The sequence below is a fragment of the Suncus etruscus genome, chromosome 11, assembly GCF_024139225.1.
Source record: "Suncus etruscus isolate mSunEtr1 chromosome 11, mSunEtr1.pri.cur, whole genome shotgun sequence".
NCBI lineage: Eukaryota > Metazoa > Chordata > Mammalia > Eulipotyphla > Soricidae > Suncus > Suncus etruscus.
This window is the reverse complement of record NC_064858.1, coordinates 72792301-72813671: the sequence shown is the minus strand read 5'-3', so window position 1 is coordinate 72813671 and position 21371 is coordinate 72792301. Positions and strand designations below refer to the sequence as shown.

Genomic DNA, 21371 nt, shown 5'->3' with positions numbered 1-21371 from the left:
AACACACTCTCCTCGAACACTCTCCTCGCTGCCCCCAGCCCACTGGTTGGAAGTTGCCAGATCTCTGAAGCATCCGAGCACCTTCTTGACTACCTGATAAACCTAAACTTTTCAACTGACTCCCAAAACTCTCAGCCACACACACATACACACATATGTTTTCAAACAGCCATCATCTTAGGAAGATAATTTCTTTTGGCTTTATTCCTTTATTTTATTTTGTTTTTTGGGCCATACCTAGCAGTGCTCAGAGTTGACTCCTGGCTCAGTGCTCAGAAATTACTCCTGGTGGTACTAATGGGGTGCTGGGATTAAACCTGGGTCAGCTGCATGCAAGATAAATAAGTGCCTTATCCACTGAGCTCTCTTGCCATCCCGTTTTTATTTATTTATTCTATCTGGACAATTATGACTTGATAAAGTCTCATTTCTACTCATGTCCCAGTCCTGCCACTCAATATTTCTTTCTTTTCACATCAGCCATAAAAAAATCTCTCTCATTCCCATGCTCTGGCAGTTCCTTGGCTTCTTAAAATAATGCAATTTCCTGGGGCCAGAGAGGTGGCACAGCAGTAGGGCATTTGCCTTGCATGCAGCTGACCTAGGACGGACTACAGTTTGATCCCCCAGCAACTCATATGGTTCCCCAAGCCAGGAATGATTTCTGAGCGCAGAGCCAGGAGTAAGCCCTGGACTGTCACTGGGTGTGGCCCAAAGCAAAAAACAAAAACAAACAAACAAACAAAACAATTTCCTTCAAAACCAGATGCCAAGGTGAAGACCTAGGCCTAGGTCTTAATAGAGGTTGTGTGACATAAGGCTTCCTGCTAAACCACTCTGGGTATCGAGTTTCTTTTATGCAGAATGCAGTGTAGAACACCATCCTCAAGGTGTTATAATTAGGCAAGTTAATACTCATGAAACATTTAGAACAGTACTGAAGAGATTATTTAAAAAGTTATTATGATAACAAAATGATTCATGGATTATGCTCTATCATTTCTCATGGTTATGTCAGTAATTTTTTTCTAGTATTTGAGAAATTTTTTTCCCAAGGAGCTTACATAGCTTAGGAGATAAAATTTCTATATGTCTGTGTCCCAGATGCTACACGCTATACCAGTCAGGACATGAAGGAGAAATGCACATGGCTGAGTTATGAACAAGATTGCTCCATATTAACATTTGTGGAGGGCATTCCAGCCTAGTCAGATTCAACAGTAAGAAATAAACAGGGTTGTTTTTAGGAGTTCCAGTAGACTACTCACAGTGATGTTTCTTCAATTGTCTGCTTGTAGACATTGGCCATACTTCCCACCTCTAAGGAGTAGCCCCCTGGCTCTGAAAAGGAAAGTGAAAGTCTAGCAAATATAGCAAGAAATGGATATGCCAGTTATGCACAGTAGGGTGCCTGCTGAAGGGCTCCAAGACTGCCTCAAATCCATGCTATTTTTATTCATCCAGAGAGAAATTTCCAGAAGCTGGCTGATGACGGTACATTCAGGCCCCATTCGAAATCAATAAGAAAACAAAGTAAGTGTGTGTCTCTAAGTCTGGTGATTTCTGAGAAGCCTATAGCAGACCGACCGTAACAAACATGTACCTTCACGGCTGACTAGCCATTTAGGAGCCTATGAGCTCAGCATGGCCCTGAGTTTCGGCTCAGGTGAGAGGCCAGTGTTGGGGAGGACCAGCATGGTAAAAGCTGGTGGAGAATGTGGGCCACACTCTGTAAAGCTGATAGCTCTGAGTTCAACTCCCTCTGGGATCTCTCAGACGTCCGAGTGGGGAGAAGGAAAGAAGGGGCAATCTCTTCATTTGTCTGTAAAATTATGACATATGTAATCGCTTAAGAAATGACTAAAAAGAGGTTCATTATATATGCCCTGTTTTTTTGGTTTTTGGGTCACACCCAGCCACACTCAGGGGTTACTCCTGGCTCTATGCTCAGAAATCGCTCCTGGCAGGCTCGGGGGACCATATGGGATGCCAGGATTTGAACCACTGACCTTCTGCAGGCAAGGCAAACACCTTACCTACATGCCATCTCCCCGGCCCCTGCCCTGTTTTTTCTTAAAGCACTCTTGCAATGTATTAATACTGAGCTAGAAATCAAGACAATTTCTATATCATCCAATGTTCCAAAGGAAAAGTTGTATTTTATTCAACTAATAAGCTAACAATCAGGGTTCCAAACAACTGTTTTCTTTAGTGCTTCAGCCCAAGGTTCCAGGCAACAGTTCAAGACTCAATGCCATGGCACTGTCACATAAATTCAATAGCGGATATAGGGTATGAACTGCCTGGCATGACCAGTCTGGAGACACAGGATCCTGTCCTAGAGGGACTCCACTAGGGAAACAGTGACTGCAGAGTGCAGGAGGGGGAGCGTGGCACAGATCAGTCTGCATGGACAAGAGTTGGAGGAGAGGATGCAGGTGACCAAGTCAGCTCTCAACCCTGGAGCACCAAGTTAGATGCCAGGTATTGCCTACTGATACTGATACTGTCATCTAACATCATGTGAATGAGCATGGCTAAGCTTCAGCGCTGACCTTTCTGGCCCTGAACCAGGATGACAAACAGCATCAGGCATAGCTCAGGATCCTCTGAGCACTGCCTAAGAATCCCTCTTACCTGAGAGAGGACAAAAAAAAAACTCGAGGATAATAAGCACCAAAAGAGCTCTGTTTGAGCACCCTGCTTACCTCCAGTGCTGAAGTCCACAGGTCCAATCCATTTAAAGGCGGGCTTGCGGCCTCGCTCCTCTGTGACATGCACCTTCTTGATGAGAGCCAGGCTGCTGAGCACATTGGCGATGTCGTAGAGACGCCGCACCTTGGCTTGGACACAGAGAGCACGTGAGCCAGGTCTTGGGCGGCTGAGACAGGACGTCACCCGAGGATGTGCTAGAGGACAGGGCTCAGGGAAGGTCTAGGTATCCCCTCACACATCACAGGAAGCCCTTGGAATCACAGAATGGCCCCAGAGGGAGGCAGCTAAAGGCTCAACCAAAGGGTTTCTGTTCTGTACTATTGGGAAGCAAGGTCATGTCTGGCCTGTGAAACGGTAGCCCTGCAGTGGGCTGGAAGGTGCAGAAACCAGAGCCAAACCTGGCTAGAAAGGGCTGAAAAGAATCAGAAAGGGCTGGCAGCAACCAAAGCATGCTCCTTCCCTCCCTCCCTCCTTCCCTCTTTCTCTTCTTCCCTCCCTCCCTCCCTCCCTCCCTCCCTCCCTCCCTCCCTCCCTCCCTCCCTTCCTTCCTTCCTTCCTTCCTTCCTTCCTTCCTTCCTTCCTTCCTTCCTTCCTTCCTTCCTTCCTGTACAGCTGCCATGTCCCTTATCAGCCCCTGCCCTGTTATCCTCTGGTTCTCACTGCAGACAACTTGCATCTTCACCCATCAGAAGAGTAAGCAGGGGGTGAGGAGAAAAGGGGAGAGAAAACTCAGACATCTGGGCCTAGAAGCAGTGATACCATAGAAAAATGCCTTGGTCAGGACATGCTCCCTGACCTGGCTCCTGTAGGACGACTTTCTGCCTCCACCCAACACCTCCAATGACCAAGGCAAAGGCCTTTGTTGAGAATTCTAGTCCGAGACTAACTGACTTCTTATCACCAAGAGCACTTTCCTGAGTTTAGAAAAGGAACAGGAATCTTAAAGAACTGGAAACTGGCCAGAGTGATAGTGATAGCACAATGGGAATGGTGCTTGCCTTGCATGCAGCCAACCTGAATTCAATCCCCAGCATCCCATATGGTCCCAAGTACTGCCAGGAATAATTCCTGAGTGCAAAGCCAGGAGTAAGCCCTGAGTACTGTTTGGGAAAATACACACACACACACACACACACAGACACACACACACACCACACACACACACACAACCTAAGCCCTGAGTACTGTTGGGGAAAATACACACACACACACACACACACACACAACCTAGGAACACACACACACACACACACACACACACACACACACACACACACACACACACACAAAACCTAGGAATTATTTTCCCCTCAGAGTCAGAAAAATGTCCATGGAGGAATCCTTTCCTTTGAATCTTAATTTAAGATTTCAGAAAAGATGCTCACTTTTATATTTGCTGTGGTCGGCAGCATCTTGACTCTCTTCTATCAGGATCTTAGCGGCCACATCGAGAGTGACAATCTTGGTTTTGGAGACCAGAAAGAGCATGACGAACTTCTGGCTCATGATTCTCAGAGACTTATCTTTCCGACTATTTGCAGACACTGTGACAGGAATCAAAGGAAAACATCACAACACAGAACATATCGCAAGGACAGTAAGAGTGTAAAGACTTGACTGAAGCCTCCAAACCAGGGAAATTCCACTTGTGTTGTAAGTGGAAACCTTGACAGAAAAATCAAGCGGACTTTCTTTGTGGCATGTACAGAAGGGTCCACTTTGGGATGATTTCTCTTAAACCCCTCTCAAAGCTTCATGAACAAGAAGCAGGAATAAAGTTGTTTTGAGGGGATTAACTCTACTCTCAAAAGCAAGGACTTTCTCTCTGTTTGGACTCACAATATCTAGACTGTGCCTTAAACACAGCCAGACTCCAGCCCATTGCTGAGTTGATGTGTGTGCGCTTTTGGGAAAATTCCCTCTGAAGCAGTTCATGTTTCAAGTTCGAGAAGTTTCCTTACCCAAGAATCCCATTCACACTTTCCCCTGAGAGCTGAGGGGGTCTTGCGTTTATTAGGATGAGGATGACGCCAAGAGTGGAACTAGAAGGCAGGAGGAGAAACCAGGCTCCCCACCTTCTACTCCTTTCTTTGCATCGTTCCTTCTATCTTAAGAGGAAAGTGAGCATGATTCACTTTTACTGTCTCTGCACAGGGAGGATGATGACCCGATGGTGGAACCAGACTGAGAAGGAGGAGCAGCAGAAATAAAACACTCTGCATCAGGTCAAAGCAGGCTGACTTTCTAATCAACACAGTATAAATGGGGAACCTTCTCAAATGTGGAAATCTGAAAGTTCAGTAGTTTGAGAAACATAAACTGCTAACAGAGGAGATTTTCCTGAAAGGTGTGCAAATATTAGCGGGAAATGCTGTCAGTGCTGGCAGTCTCAGACTGGGCACCCGGAAACCCTACACCACTCTGGCCTGACATGAGACTGAAAATATGGGTTGCCATTGAGAGACCATGCATGTCTCCTTTCCTGGGAAGAGAACCCAAGGGCGCTATATCTGGAATTCCATCTAGAAATCACATCTTAGCATTACACTTTACTTTAGATGTTGGAGTAGGGAGGGTATATGCTTTGAACACTACTGAACCGGGGTTTCAGCCCCAGCATCCCATAGGGTTCCCCAAGCATGCCAGGAGTGATTCCTTAGTGCAGAGCCAGGAGCAACCCTTGAGCACTGTCGGGTGTGGCTCAAAAACAACAGCAAAAATGACAACAGAAAAGATCGGCAAATTGATGATTCAGGGTTGTGTGCAAAAACCCTCCATCATATTCTAGCATTACCCTATCTACAATCGGTCAGTATCGCCAATTTACTGCCAAGCCATGTCTCCCAGGAGGGAGTCACCTTCTCTCTCTGCCATTCTGCCTGCAGGGATAAGAGGCTCACAGGAATGGCTGTCAGGGTCCGAGAAGTCCAGCAGCGGCTGCTCCTGGACCCCTTCCTTCTCGTGCTCTCCGAACTTCTCCTCTGCAAGGTCCAGCTCCTTCTGCCGCAGGTGGGCCATTTGTTCTCTGTATCTCTGTTCCTCACCGAGTCTCTGCAGGCTCCTCAGGGTCTGGGGCAGGCTGTGCCTCCCATGCCAGCCATACTGGTTCTTGGCCACCCGGCTGACCAGCTGCAGGGACTCCAGCACATTCACGATGTCATAGATCCGCCTCCGCTCAACGCCTATTTGAGAAACCAAAGCCAAGAGTCAGCATGAAGCACTAGATGAGGGGGAATGCAGGGATGAGGCAAGGGGATTCAGGGACAGTGGCACTGGACCCCTGAAGAGCTCTGCAAGACCTCAGTATCATGCCCAAGGAGCAGATGCTCAGGCACTTTAGCCTGCAAGGAAGGGCACGCATAAGAGAGACTCATTTCTTTCCCCTTCTCAGGATTCAGTCCCCAAGAAGATCTGGTCAAGCATCCACCCAGTGGTGATGCCACTGATACTGCAGACTAGCTGCATCTGCAGTGTAAACCTGCTAAGCAAACTTCCCAGAGATTTCAGTGTGTTAAGACTGGCGGCATACATTTAGTCCAGCCTTTCTGGAAAACAATACAGAGATTCCTCAAAAAACTGGAAATTGAGCTCCCATTTGATCCAGCTATACCACTCCTAAGGATATACCCTAGGAACACAAAAATCCAGTACAAAATCCCTTTCTCACACTTATATTCATCGCAGCACTTTTTACAATAGCCAGACTCTGCAAACAACCAAGATGCCCTTCAACAGATAAATGGCTAAAGAAACTACTACATATACACAATGGAATATTATGCAGCCGTCAGGAGAGATGAAGTCATGAAATTTTCCTATATATGGATATACATGGAATCTATTATGCTGAGTGAAATTAGTCAGAGGGAGAGAGACACATACAGAATAGTCTTACTCATCTACGGCTTTTTAAGAAAAATAAAAGACATTATTGTAATAATACACAGAGACAATAGAGATAAAGGCTAGAAGGACCAGCTCATGGTACGAAGTGCACCACAAAGAATGATGAGTGCAGTTAGAGAAATAACTACATTGAGAACTATCATAACAAAGTGAATGAATGAGGGAAGTAGAAAGCCCTTCTAGAGTACAGGTGGGGATGGGGTAGGGAGGAGGGGGAATCGGGACATTGGTGATGGGAATGTTGCACTGGTGAAGGGGGGGGATCTTCTTTTTATGATTGAAACCCAACTACAAACAGGTTTATAATCATGATGCTTAAATAAAAATATTATTTAAAAAGAAAAAAGACTAGCGGCAGAGGGGCCAGAGCAATAGCATAATGGGTAGGGCATCTGCCTTGTATGTGGCCAACCTGGGTTTGGTTCCCGACAACCCATATGGTTCCCTGATCCTATAAAGCATGAGCAGAGAGCCGAGAGAAATCCCTGAGCATCGCCAGATATGGGCCCAAAAATCAAAGAAACAAAAACAACATTGGCGGCCTATGGCAAGTTTAGAGAGATGCCTACTTCATGGCTGATTTTATCTGAGTAAACAAAGATAATTAAGAACTGGGTGCTGCTCTGGGTAGTGACGCTGGTGGCTCTGTATGCTAGGACAGGAAGGGTCCTCCTTGTGTACCTTCAGAAACTGCTTTCCAGCAAGCAAAGGATGAGTCGTGTGTGTGTGTGTGTGTGTGTGTGTGTGTGTGTGTGTGTGTGTGTGTGTGTGAGCGTGAGCACTCACAGACATCAGCTCAAGCCCCTATGGGAAAGCTGGGTATATATAATTAATATTATTAATAATATAACATTAATATTTATATAGAATATTATATTACAAACTCCAATGAGGACCCATTGGATAAGCTATGGCTAGATCTAGCTGTATGACTTGTTTCCTCCTAGGAACCTATGTCTTAGCCAAGGCCACAGCCTTTTTGGGATGCAGAACATAGATTTAAAACAAAAGACACAGATTGTGAACAGGGACTGGACTATGAGTCAGAGAAGGTTTCTCTGCCCATGACCCATTGGTACATCTAGGTTCAGAAATGGCCTCCCCACTCCAAGCATTCCAATTGCTTTTCATTCACTGCAGAGGCTGATATGAGGACCTGGAGGAAGAGGGACCGAGTGAAAGCAGAGGAGAAATGGCTCTGTGAATAGTGTCTCTGAATTGTGATATGACTGTTTTCTGCTTAGTTCTGCTGAGTTTTGGCAAGACAGGACTACTGGGTCCTAGGTTCTAGCAAGAAAAAGGGGGAATTCACTTTTATTTAGTTAGTTTCTGGTTTGGGTTCACACCTGGCTGTGTTCAGGGATCCCACTAGGGTGAGCCAGGTATAGGGCTAACCCCATACCTACCTGCCTTACCATCTGTCAGTGTATAAGCTCTGGCAGCCTGCAAAGGCAAGAGCTACACTTTAAAGAAAACCCTCTCTGACTCAGTCCTATCGCTGGTCATAGCCTGCAATTTTTGTTTTAAGTCTGTTTCCTGCAGTTACAAAATTTTTCAGAAATATTCTGGGCTAGCCAAGCCCACTGAGGTCTGTCTGAAGCATATGGCCTGACACTGCATCTCACATGTTCCACCTGTGACAATCTGCCTTCCTCTTTGTCAGAAGGTTCAGCTGTTTGTGTTATGTTCAATGTGCTTTATCCTTACCTGGCAGGTGGGGCATGGACATGGGAGTACAGAAATGCCACAAAAAAATAATGTTCAGATCTTACTGAATTATGGAAATCACAGGAGCTCTGAAATCTTAGAAGCATCATTTTAAACACACAGCAGGAGTTGGTGGACCAAAGCATAGTGCAGTGGGTGAGATACTTGTCTTGCAGCAAGGCAACCCACCAGGGTTCGATTCCCAGCTCTGCCAGGAGCAATCCCTAAGCAGAGTGTGGCCCCCAAAACCTAAACAACAACAAAAAACAAAAACAGATCTTTCTAAATTTTTTTTGACCTGTCTGAAATTAAGACCAAGTTAAGAGGATATTAATCTGTCATGTGAGTCTGTTATCACGGTATCCACACTTGTGAGTCAGGCCTAGAAGTCTCTGCATGATAGGAAGGAAGCTCCTGCTCCTTCCCTGGTCATACCTACCTTCTTCAATGATGGGTGTCACCAGGTGTGGAAAAACCAGCTCAACACCCTGGGGTGTGTGTGTGTGTGTGAGGGATAGCTCTGTGGGCTGTGAGGGGACATACCGAGACTGATGGCCACTTCGTCAAGGGAGATGGTGGTTTTCTCAGTTGACAGGGGGTAACTCGGGTATCGAGCTAGAAACTTCTGGCATAGGAGTCCAAGGCTCTTCTGCTTCCTGCTCGGTCTTTGCTTGTCAAACTCATCCGCAGCAGCGTCACCAATAGCATCAAGCTACAGAGAGAACAAATGGGGAAGAGACGAGGTTGTTACGAAGGCCAACGAAGACCATGCAAATTGCGGGCAGTTTTGGGGAGAGTGGGATGTCCCACCACCCACACCCACCCACAGTTCTGTTAAATCGACATCCTCATTTAATTTCCTTAATATTTTATCTATGATTTCTCTGGACTCAGTTTTTTATTTTCTCTTTTCAAATTGGGGGCTGAATCTACTGGGTGAAAGATTTAGAAAAAGGGGAAATAACCCAACAACTATGATCTGATCATGTATAGGTTCCTACACTCCTGCCTTTGCTAAACTTGGTCTGGGGTGGAACTGAGTTAACTATCATCTGAAATTTGCAGAGCTCATTCCAAACCCAGCTTTCCAAGAGATCTGATAATCTCTGTGGAAATGAAGGTTTGGGATGGATTGGCCTGCACTGTATCATCCAAGTGTTTTTTGGATTTTTTTTGTTTTGTTTTGTTTTGCAAGTAGCCAGGAGCTGATGGAATAGAACAAAAGCAGATCCTTTCTGACTCTTATTTCGAGTTTATAATTTTGTGCACTTGTCTTATCAACTCACATCTGAAAAGGAGCCGATTTGAGTCCAAAAACTTAAAAGGCTTTTCAATAAGCACATTTAAGGACAGGGATAAGATTCTTTCAATTGCTCCAGAAAGAAGCATTTGATAAATTAATTCTTATACCTTCATGACTTTTTGAAATGCCCTTGAAAACTCAGAATGGAGGAATGCTTTGATAAAATGTACCTATAAAAACTTAAAGGCAAATATCTGTCTTCATGGGAAAACCTTGGAAATATCTCCTTAAGATTAGGAAAGTAAACACTTGATGCCCAGTATCACTGCTCCTCTTCTACATGTTCTATGAGGACATTAAACAGTTCATGGGGTCAGAATAAGAGACGGTGGGGGCTGGAGTGATAACACAGCGGTAAGGCGTTTGCTTTGCACGTGGCCAATACTGGACAGACCCCGGTTTGAATCCCTGCATCCCATATGGTCCCCCGAGCCTGCCAGCAGTGAATTCTGAGTGCATAGCCAGGTGTAACCCCTGAGCACTGCCAAAAAAAAAAAAAAAAGAATAAGAAATGGAGGTTCAGGGATTGAAAAGAAATAAGCAAATACATAAACACACTATTTCTTCTATTAAAAAAAACTTAGATTATTAAAAATAAGAGATTTTGGAACTACAGCAATCACACAGGGGTAGGGCACTTGCCTTGCCAAGGCCAATGCTTGTTTGATCTTGGCATCTCATATGATCTCCTGAGCACCAACAGGAGTAATTCTGAGTGCAGAGCCAGGAGTAATCCCTGAGCACAACTGGGTGTGACCCCCCCCCCCCCGAAATTAAAGGACAGTCTATACGTAGAAAAAAGGACAGTTTTACTTACTGTTCCAAATCATTTTAGCATCTGACATAACAAAAGGGAATCTCACCTCTGCTTGTATTCAGTCTGTTACAGATATTCACTTCCAGGTAGCAATGAGAAAACCAGTAAATAGAGTTGAAAAGGCAAAAGTCTTATGTATTATAAAAATCATTTTGACTTTTTAATATTCAGAGAGTCTCAGAAACTCTCAGGTCCTCAGACCACACGACACTTTGCAAAGTGGCCCTAGAGAAACCTGTGGAACGATGCAGCAGTATAGTCCCAGTACCTCAAATGGAAAGCCCAGACCTAAGGGCTATTCTCAAAAAAATGGGGAGATGGATCACAGCGCAGTCATGTTTCACTTATATCAAATAATATATATATATGTGTATATATATATATATATAAATATATTCTAAGATATATCCTAATTGTGTTGTTAGGCCATTTCGTCATTGGACAATCACCACAATGTAAATAGAAAAATTCAATAGTAATTCATTGAAACTGTCACCTTATAAGTCATCCATAATTCACCAAAATGTCATCAAAGTGATTCATAACAGTGCTGGCTTGTGATAGGATAACATACAAAAATAAAATCATAGTGGCCAGAGAGAGTACAGGTAAGGAAGGAGCTTGCCTTGGGCACTGCCAATGGTGCCCCCCCCTCAAAAACCAGCAAATTACAACTCAATGGAAGACAGATGGATTTTAGAGAAAAGTATCAGAAAATTATGTACTATACAGTTTCACATATAACAAAAGCCTAAAAGTCAAAGCAAAACAAACAAAAAACAAATGAAATATTATACATATGACTTATGTATATGACTTATATATGAGTGACTTGAAATATTATACATATGACTTATGTATATGACTTATATATGAGTGACTTGAAATTATTGAGGCAAAGATAAATACAGGAGAAAGATAGTTAAAACCTGGTTTGGGGGTTGGAAGGTAAAATTATGAGTATTGAGAATATTACATATAAAATAAGTATTTTTTATTGTAAGACCAAAATTTATGTCAGAAAGCAATAAAAAACAATTGAGAGGGGCCGGGAGGTGGCGCAAGAGGTAAGGTGCCTGCCTTGCCTGCGCTAGCCTTGGACGGACCACGGTTCGATCCCCCGGTGTCCCATATGGTCCCCCAAGCCAGGAGCAACTTCTGAGCGCATAGCCAGGAGTAACCCCTGAGCGTCAACGGGTGTGGCCCAAAAAACAAAACAAAAAACAAAAAACAAACAAACAAACAAAAAAAAAACAATTGAGAAATGATATTAAATGGCTATTTTTTAAGATCACTCAAATTTTAAGCATTTACTTCTTAGAAGAAGAAAACATTCCAACTAACAACTGGTTGGTTTTGGTGGCAAATTAAACTAATTATACCAAAATATCAAAAAGCATTTTCTTATGAAAGAAATCACTAACAATTTCCCAAAGAGTGATTTTACTTTGTTGGGTTTTTTTTTCTGTCAAGAAAATGAAAACCACGTTATATTTAGAAGGTTTTGAAGGAGTTGGAGCAATAGTATAATGGGAAGAGAGTTTGCCTGTATGCAATGGACCCAGTTTTGATCCTCAACATTCTTTATGGTCCCCTGAGCCTGGGAGGAGTTAATTCCTCACGCAGAGGCAGGAGTAGTCCCTGAGCACCTCCTGAAAATAATAAAAAAAAGAAAGCCTGACAGCCATTTTATGGAAGAGAAACTTATGAAGTTTCCCTGACTTTAACATATAGGAATTCTCCCCAAATGTGTAATTTGTATGCAGTTATGTTGGAGAATCTGCTCTATCATGCTAAAGTGGCATATAGCTGATTCCCTTTGTCATTTCAATTTATAACTCAAAACACCTTTTTCTCTTCACTCTTTCCAATATCTTTGTCTTGGGAATTTTTATAGCCTAGAAAATTCACCCAACAGATAAAAAAAAATCGAAAATATAGGGCTACTTAAATCTATCTTTCTTAATAATTCTGGGATAGCAATTGGATAGCAGTGTAAAAATATTGATCAGTAAATTTTTTAAAAAGTAGAGATATGCTGGTGATTATATGGCTGTGACTCCTCACATAATAATTTAAAGATGACTTATGTGGTTATATATAATTTAATTCCTCAAATTAAGAGCATTTAATATTACTATTAAAACCAGAGCAACAATTAGAAGTCCTAGTATTAAAAAGAAAACCAAACAAAATTCCTTCATTACATCAAAGTTATAATTATTGCTTTAAGATCATTTTATAATGAATACAAGCCAAAGGGATATCATAAAGGAAAAGAAAAAGGGACCAGAATGATAGCAGAGCAGGAAGGATGTTTGTATTGCACACAGTTGACCTGGGTTTGATCCCTTTGATCCCCAGTATCCCATATGGTTCCCTGAATCTACTAGGAGGGATTTCTGAGCAGAGAGCCAAGAGTAACCCCTGAGCACCATTGGGTGTGGTCCTAAAACCAAAAAAGAAAAAGAAAAAAAAAGAAAAAATATTCACAATAAAAAATTATTTTCATTTTAGCTAGAAAGTCAGAGCTTTGGAAAGACAATGTTTTGTGTTCAAGAGTAAATAAAAATCTGAGAATTTGATTTGATCACCAGTTGCTAACAACATAAACACTCTACCCATTCTAGAGGTGTGGCCTGTTTACCTGCAGCGACTCTGTGAGAGCATTATCCTTGTTCTCAATGGGTCGGAAAAGCTCCTTTTTCTTCTCACGGTCTCTGATGTCTGGGCTGGCAGCACTGATGAGCATCTTCAGGTTAGCGGTGGGCGTCCAGGGCTCTATCTGCTGCCTGTCCACCAGCTTAACTGGTGTAATGGGGCTTCTTTCTGGGGAGAAGAGCTTTTGCTTTGATAAGTCAATTGGTTCATTTTTTATTGGCGTCTTCGGAGCCATTCTTGATAGATCAACAAAAATATTTTCCTATTTGAATGGGGAGGGAGAGAGAGAGAGCATTTAGTAAGAGTGACAAGTGGGAAGTGTGATTCCAGAGGATCCCTACATTACCATTGATCCAGGTAGGACAACAGAAACCAGACTCATTATGTCTTTGTTAGTCTTGAAGCTTATTTTTCATTGTGAAAAATAAGAAGTGAGGAAAAGGAGTGGTGGGTTTTGTGACAGGTGGGAATGCTTATGTAGGGCAAGAGAAAACTGAGCCCATAATGTTTCTAAGTGCGTGTTTCATTTGTTAACTGCTTCCACTAATGAGGGAGCATCACTGGGTATTGAGTGTGGGTTTCCATCCTATGCAGGATATGCTTGTTACTCATTGGATGGAAGCACCTTTTGGATTGAAACTCCTTTTGGACTAGTGCCTTAGATCACCTTTTGCCCCTGAGTGTGGGTTTCTATTCTATTCAGGATAAGCTTGTCAATCATTGGATGGAAGTACCTTTGGATCAAAGCACCTTTTGAATTGGTGCTTTAGACTACCTGTTTTCCTCCCTTGGGTGTGGTCTTTGGGGTCCCAATAAAACCCCTAGGTCTCAGGGAGAAGAGGCTTGTAATTTCAGTTTTCCACTACTGAACTTTCTGCTTGCTGGGTTTAGGGCTAATGAACAGAAGGCTTGCAGTGGAAGTCCCTGAACCTGTTTAATCTCCATAACTTTGTGTGTGGATTATTTCCTATGTTGGTGTTTGCTTCCTGATCTGCATCCCTCCAAAAACCTGGAATTGGGGCTTGAGATTTCCACTTCACCGGGTGGTTTGTGCAGGGACCCCATCTACAACTGGTGAGATGTTCCCTGGGGTAGTCTTGTGGTTGCTCAAGTGGATTGTTCCACTGTGGATTTTTAAGTTAACTTCTATTTGTTCAAGGTTATGACACTGGCTTAGTTTTTGGTTGAGGGACCATGGCCTCTCCTCATGCATATCGCTACCTTCTTTATTACAACAGTCAAGATAAAACATACTGATGTAGTATTTTATATATTGGTTATTCTGGTAGTGAGTCTTACTAGCGTAATAGCTTATATGTATTGTGAAATGTGTAAAGCTCAAGCCAAGCATTTTGAAATGCTTTTAACTGTTTCTGAAGCTTCCTAAAAGTTCTGAAAAGTCTCTAATCTTAGAAAACAAAAGCACATTCCCAGTAGTCAAGTATGCTCAAGTCAAAAGCCTTGAGACTGGTAATTTACTATTCTCCACTGGCACTAGGCCGAGGAGCCGCCAGCCATTGATACTGATTTACTAAATGAAACAAGTGAAAACGAGACAGTGACAGCCCCATGTGATGAGTCAGAAAGCGCATCTCTAAGGTTACTACTCACCCCACCCCTCAAAGCTCCTTAGAGAATGTGGGACAAGTGAAAACGAGACAGTGACAGCCCCATGTGATGAGTCAGAAAGCGCATCTCTAAGGTTACTACTCACCCCACCCCTCAAAGCTCCTTAGAGAATGTGGGGTAAACACCACTCTGCCCTCCTCCCCCACAGCTCCTTAGAGAGTGTGGGATAAATCCCACCTGCCCTCAAGGCAGCAACAAATCCTCAGTTTGATACTAACACAGACACAGAACCAGCTCCCTTCCACCAGGAAAACAATCAAACTTCAACCTATGTGGGTTTAAATATGGAATATCTCAGTCGATTTAAGAAAGCATGCTCAGAGTATAGTCCACTTTCTCCATTTTGTGTTGAATTCCTTGTTACCTGCTGTGACAGTGGGTGTTGGACCCATCAGGACGTTAATACTGCCTGAGTGTTCCCAACTTTTAAAGTGGAAGATGTGGTTTGTTGAAGGAGCTAAAACTAAGCTTAATAGCATAAATCACTCTGAAAGTTTGCAGAAGTCCTGTTGTCTTATGACTGCTATTAGGAGAGGGAAATTCTCAAAAACAAATAAGCAATCAAAATTACCTCGTGCTATTTTCGGACTCGTCATAGAGCTTGTGTTGAAGGCTTGAAAAAAATGTTGATGAAGTCAAATTTAAGGGAAGCTATGCAGAGATTTTACAGGGAGTTTCTGAACCATACGCAGAATTTTTGGGGAAACTGGCAGAGGCTATCTAAAGGCAGATTGAAGACACGGTAGCACAACAGATCCTGACAAAAACGTTAGCCTTTGAAAATGCCAATGAAAATTGTCAGGCTATATTATGTCCCATTAGGGAGAGATGTCAAGGGATTTCTAAATGCTTGTAAGAATATTGGAATATCCAGTTCTTCCCACCCATCCCCACTGCCCCTTTAATAAACTATGCTATACAGAGGCAAACTCTGGAAAACCAGAATGAACACCATTTTCTTGTTAGAGGATGACATAGTGAACTCTGCTCAATGATACCACCTGGACTTTGCCCATGGTGTGGCAAAATAATTCCTCTGGGCTAGTGATTGTTACTCGTTTTCTTATCGTATCTCCAGTAACTTTGCAAAAGGTCTCAAACCAGCACTGAGTTCAGTCAGATGCCTTAACTGTGGCAAAATGGGACATTTACGTAGCGACTGTAGATGGGGGAAAACATCTGTGCATCTTATGGAGTGAATGCTTGAGTGTATGGGAGAAGAGCAGATACTAACCACTTGACATCCACAGTGTTATGCTCTCTTTATTGCGCAGATATACCACATAGTACAAGCAATCAGGTTAATGCACTTTCTGATTTTTGGTGTTACTTTTATTTTTTTATATTAACAAAACAGTATTTAAAAAGTTTTTAAATTTATTTTCTGATGTAAAAAGAAAGTTAGGTAAATGTGTTTAACCAGCTGTGGATATACTTCAGCCTTGCAGGCTTGTTGTTCCCAGCCACCATCTCCTGACAGCATCTCATGTTGCACCATTTGCTTTAGATTATTTTTTTTCTTGCTTTCCTAGTCTAAAAACAATGTGCATCTTATGGACAGGTGAGTCCTTTTTTTTTTTTTTTTTTGGTTTTTGGGCCACACCCGGCAATGCTCAGGGCTTACTCCTGGCTGTCTGCTCAGAAATAGCTCCTGGCAGGCACGGGGGACCATATGGGACACCGGGATTCGAACCAACCACCTTTGGTCCTGGATCAGCTGCTTGCAAGGCAAACGCCGCTGTGCTATCTCTCCGGGCCCGACAGGTGAGTCTTATAAAGCAAAAAATACAGTAATTATCTAGTCTCAAGATATGGGGACAGGGACCAATCCCAAGCCCCACAATATCAGGTAACTTCTTCATCAATAACTCAGCTTCCCAGCCCAGTCCAAGAAAACTACACAGCATAAATTCATCAAAGGCACCTATATCAAGGGCACAGCTTCCTGAAGTGGAAGCCACAGTTCTTGAAGAATTAACCATAATATTAGCTTAGCCCTTACAACATAAGATCCGGAATAAAAGGGCTGATTCCTTCAGAAACTCTCTGCTTGATAATAGGGAGAAGCAATCTCATTCTTAAAGGTATTTCTGTTCATCTGGGAATTACAGATTCTGACCATGTTGGAGAAATAATGTTCTGTTTGTGCCCATAGTTTGGACTTTATAAAAGGTGAAAACATAACTCAGATTTTATTACTCCCTTATGTTATGCCTAGCAAATCAGAACACACCAGGGCTAGGAGTTTTGGAAGTACAAACCTGACACTTCTACTAACCCCTTAATAACTTTTATTATTAAGCTTAAAGAAGAAAAAAACCAATGTTAACCCTTGAAATTCAGGGCAGAAAGTTTGAAGGAATGTTTGACTCTGGCACTAAAGTTTCTGTGATTGCTTTCAAACATTGGTTCTGAAATTGGTATCCTTGCAGGATACCTTATAGGCTGGAAGGAATAGGTGGTGTTTTGCCTCCAGCATTTGTTTGTCAGAGACCAAGGCGCTTGGGGCTAGAGAATCAACAGGTTCTTTTTCTACACAAGTAGCTCCATATTCCTTAAACCACTGGGGGAATGATTTGCATAAGCAATTGAGAGCAGACTAACACATCACTACCCACCCCCCCCCTTCCTGATGATGATCTTCATCAGTACATGAACAAAGTTGATAGGCAGAAAAGACATAAAGAGGAAAATGGTGATCATCCTGTTTACTCAAAAGGTGCAAAACAAGCTTGGCAGAGACACAAGCAGTTTAATGGGTCTATTATTACAACACTTTCCCAAGGCCTGTTCAAATCCACAGCACAATGCCTCATATTATTGCAACACCTTCACAAGGCCAGTTCAAAGCCACAGTTCAATGATTCATATGCCACGAAGAACCTCATTTGAGATCTTCACTCTTTTATCCTTGTCTTATCTACAGATAAATGCATGTTTTCTTAATTATTATCAAAGAAGAGCTGAGAGACAATAATAGGGTTTATTGTAGTCACTGAAACACACAGCAAAATTTTTTAAAAAGGACAGAAATTTGGAAATTTCCATCTGTAAAAAAAAAATTACCATCTGTACTACTAATACAGCTGAAATGCTTTCCCTATGATGGCAATCAGATGAAAAACTACAGACCTATGTGCACTTTTCTTCAGAAAATGTTGGCTTGTTACAGTACACTATAGATTCTAAGGACTACCCTGAAGAATACAACTTATTCTGTTTCAAACCATTGTGGTGAAATAGAAAAGGGTCATTGCACAGCCAATGTAGCAAGACAACATTGGTTTAAATTTTATGATCAAGAGATTTCAGAAATCCCCAAGTCATCTTATAATCATCAGCTTATATTATTTTTCATACTTCAAAGAGACCTGCAGCAACATATACAGCTGCGTAAATTAGGCAAGTGTTCAACTAACTGCTTTTTCTAGATGTCTATAATAATGTTCTAATGTTTTACCAACAGAAACAGTCACAGAATGCGTTTTGAAGCCATGGACTCCCACTACAGTGCTCACTATTAGACTGTTTTAGTGTCTAAATTTCAATTCTATTATGTTTATAAGAACCTTTCATTTTTGTTCACAGTGATCACAGAGATTTAGTTTGGACACCCTAGTTTCACAATAGTGACATATCCTGTTGGATTCCTAATACAGTGCTCATTATGATAATGTCTTAACAAATATTTTAATTTATTCATTTCTATTTGATTATACCTGCTTGTATGATCTAATGTTTCTCTTCACAGATATCCCTGGATAAGGCATCTATATGCCATAGACTCTTGCTGCAGTGCTTAGTCTCTGAGTATGATTTTGCAATTTGTTTTTATTTTGTTTTTGTTTTTTTTGTTTTTGGGCCACACCCGGTAATGCTCAGGGGTTACTCCTGGCTATGCGCTCAGAAGTCGCTCCTGGCTTGGGGGACCATATGGGACGCCGGGGGATCGAACCGCGGTCCGTCTCCTAGGCTAGCGCAGGTAAGGCAGGCACCTTACCTCCAGCGCCACCGCCCGGCCCCGCAATTTGTTTTTAATACATGCTAGTTTTCTATTATTTCATATGCCCTTCTTTTCAAGTTTGCCTTCGGGAAAGGAACATGGATGCTTGAGACCTGTAATATGATAATCTGTTGTGTAGACTCTTTTTTTTTGTTTTGTTTTGTTTTTTTGGGTCACACCTGGCGGTGCTCAGGGGTTACTCCTGGCTCTACACTCAGAAATAGCTCCTGGCAGGCTCGGGAGACCATATGGGATGCCGAGATTCGAACAACTGTCTTTCTGCATGCAAGGCAAACACACTATCTCCATATTATCTCTCCAGCCCCTGTGTAGACTCTTTTTTACAGTGCTATTACCATATTGCCTTACGGATGTTCTATGTACATTCTAGACCAGGGGTCTGCAACCTTTAAGACATAAAAAGCCACTTGGACTCATTTCCGAAGGGGGGGAAAAAACCTGAGTGCTGCAACCGAAGGGGGAAAAAACTGGGAGCCTCAAAACCATCCTGACATTTAAAACAAATATAGCACTGCATACGTTGTTTCTTAATGCTATATACAGGATCTGAAGTTAGCTGTCTATCTGAAGAAAAAAAATAACTTTTTCACTTAACAATGTAAAATAATTTGTGCAAATTAAAATATTTCAGTGATTCAGTTCCCAGCCGCCTGGTATCAGCCCTGATGTCGGAGCCATGGCAAAGCTTCAAAAGAGCCGCAAGTTGCCGATCCCTGTTCTAAACCATGAAGCCTTTTTCAGCAAAGTTTTCTTTTATCAATGATGATTACTCCTACTAGGAGGAAAACTTTTCCATTTGACATGCTGACTTTATATTTTGAAGCACTTTGACCTGTTACATCGTGCCAGTTTTAATGTCCATTTGCATTTGTGCATAATGTCATCTATGTTGTATATAGTCCTTTCTGTTGTTTATAGCCCTTTATTTCTCTTCCTCCCTTACCACTTTACAAATCCTTTTCTATTGTTCCTTTCACTCTCTCCCGATTTATATTTCTCCCTCATTAACCTTTTTTTTTTGGGGGGGCACACCTGGTGATGCTCAGGAGTCACTCCTGGCTATGCACGCAAAAATCACTCCTGGCTTGGGGGACTATATGAGACTTTGGGGAATTGAACTGTGGTCCATCCTAGGCTAGCACAGGCAAGGCAGACACCTTACCACTTTTGCCACTGACCCAGCCCCTCATTAACCCGTTTTCCCCTCAGTTCTTAACTCCTCAGGAATCCCCACCTCCAGCCTGATTCCTGCCCTTACTCTAAGAAGAAGATGCTGCAACCACTGCTGCTTTGCAGGATATGCTTGTTACTCATGGATGGAAGCACCATTGGATTGAAGCACCTTTTGAATTGGTGCCTTAGACTACCTGTTTTCTCCTCTGGGTATGGTCTTTGGGTTCTCAATAAAGCTCCAGGGTCTCAGAGAGAAGTGGATTGCAGTTTTTGTTTCCACTACTGAACTTTTTGCTTGGTGGGCTTAGGGCTAGTAAAAAGAATGCTTTCAGTGGAAGTCCCTAAACCTGTTTAATCTCCATAACTGTGTGTAGATTATTCCCAGTGTAGGTGTTTCCTTCTAGACCTGTATTCCTCCAATTCCCTTCCAATCCACTGGAATTGGGACATGACGCTTCCACTTAAACTGGGCATGTGTAATCCACTAGTTCTAATACAGTGATCTGCCACAGAACTAAGGACTGCAAAAACACCCCTAGCCTCCACAACTCCCACCAACTGGAGTATTGGGTAATGCCAATTCCTCAGAGTTGGGAGTCTCAAGCAATCCCTGGCTTACAGGCAGAGGGTATTTGGATTTTCCAACTTGTGCATGTTGGGATGTTGGCTTCCTTCACACAAGGACTATGGATCTCCCACCACAGACGAATGAGTCTCCCTTGATTTTGTTGCACAAATGCATCCTCTGTTGTTCAGGTAGAAGAAACCACTGCCCGCAGAGTTCAAAGTATTAGAGACTACTAAGTGCTTAATTCCCAAGGTCTGTTCTAATATTTTGAAGTTTGCTAACAGTTCTTGGGCTTATATCTTTTTTTTAAAATATATTTATTTAAACACCCTATTTATAAACATGATTGTAGTTGGGTTTCAGTCATAAAAAGATTACCCCCTTCACCAGTACAACATTCCCATCACCAATGCCCCCATCTCCCTCCCCACCCCCCATCTGTATTCGAGATAGGCTTTCTACTTGCCTCACATATTGACATTGTTATGATAATCCTCAGTTCAGTTATTTCTTTTAACTGCACTCACCACTCTTTGTGGTGAGTTTCATATGTTGAGCTGGTCCTTCTAGCCCTCATCTCTGGGAATTATTTCAATAATGTCTTTTATTTTTCTTAAAATCCATAGATGAGTGAGACTATTCTGTGTCTCTCTCTCTTCCTCTGACTTATTTCACACAGCATAGATTCCATGTCCATCCATGTATAGGAAAAATTCATGACTTTATCTCTCCTGATGGCTGCATAATATTCCACTGTGTTTAGATACCACAGTTTCTTTAGCTATACATCTGTTGAAGGGCATCTTGGTTGTTTCCAGAGTCTGGCTATTTTAAGTAGTACTGTAATAAATATAGGTTTGAGGGAGGG

The 21371-nt window shown here is 42.4% G+C and overlaps 2 protein-coding genes across 2 annotated transcripts in view; one reads left to right on the top strand and one right to left on the bottom strand.

Annotated features, from left to right (window-relative positions):
- The window catches only part of BCL2L13 (BCL2 like 13), a 1170396-nt gene that overhangs the window by 1130742 nt on the left and 18283 nt on the right, over positions 1–21371 (top strand). The window lies entirely within an intron of this gene.
- E2F7 (E2F transcription factor 7) overlaps positions 1–21371 on the bottom strand; it is a 35036-nt gene that overhangs the window by 5913 nt on the left and 7752 nt on the right. The window contains exons 2-7 of the mRNA XM_049782956.1: positions 13096–13371; positions 8872–9040; positions 5616–5897; positions 4101–4259; positions 2709–2843; positions 1269–1341 (exon numbers count right to left, since the gene is read on the bottom strand). Of these exons, the coding sequence (XP_049638913.1) occupies positions 1269–1341; positions 2709–2843; positions 4101–4259; positions 5616–5897; positions 8872–9040; positions 13096–13371 (1094 nt within the window). The remainder of the gene's footprint in view (positions 1–1268; positions 1342–2708; positions 2844–4100; positions 4260–5615; positions 5898–8871; positions 9041–13095; positions 13372–21371) is intronic.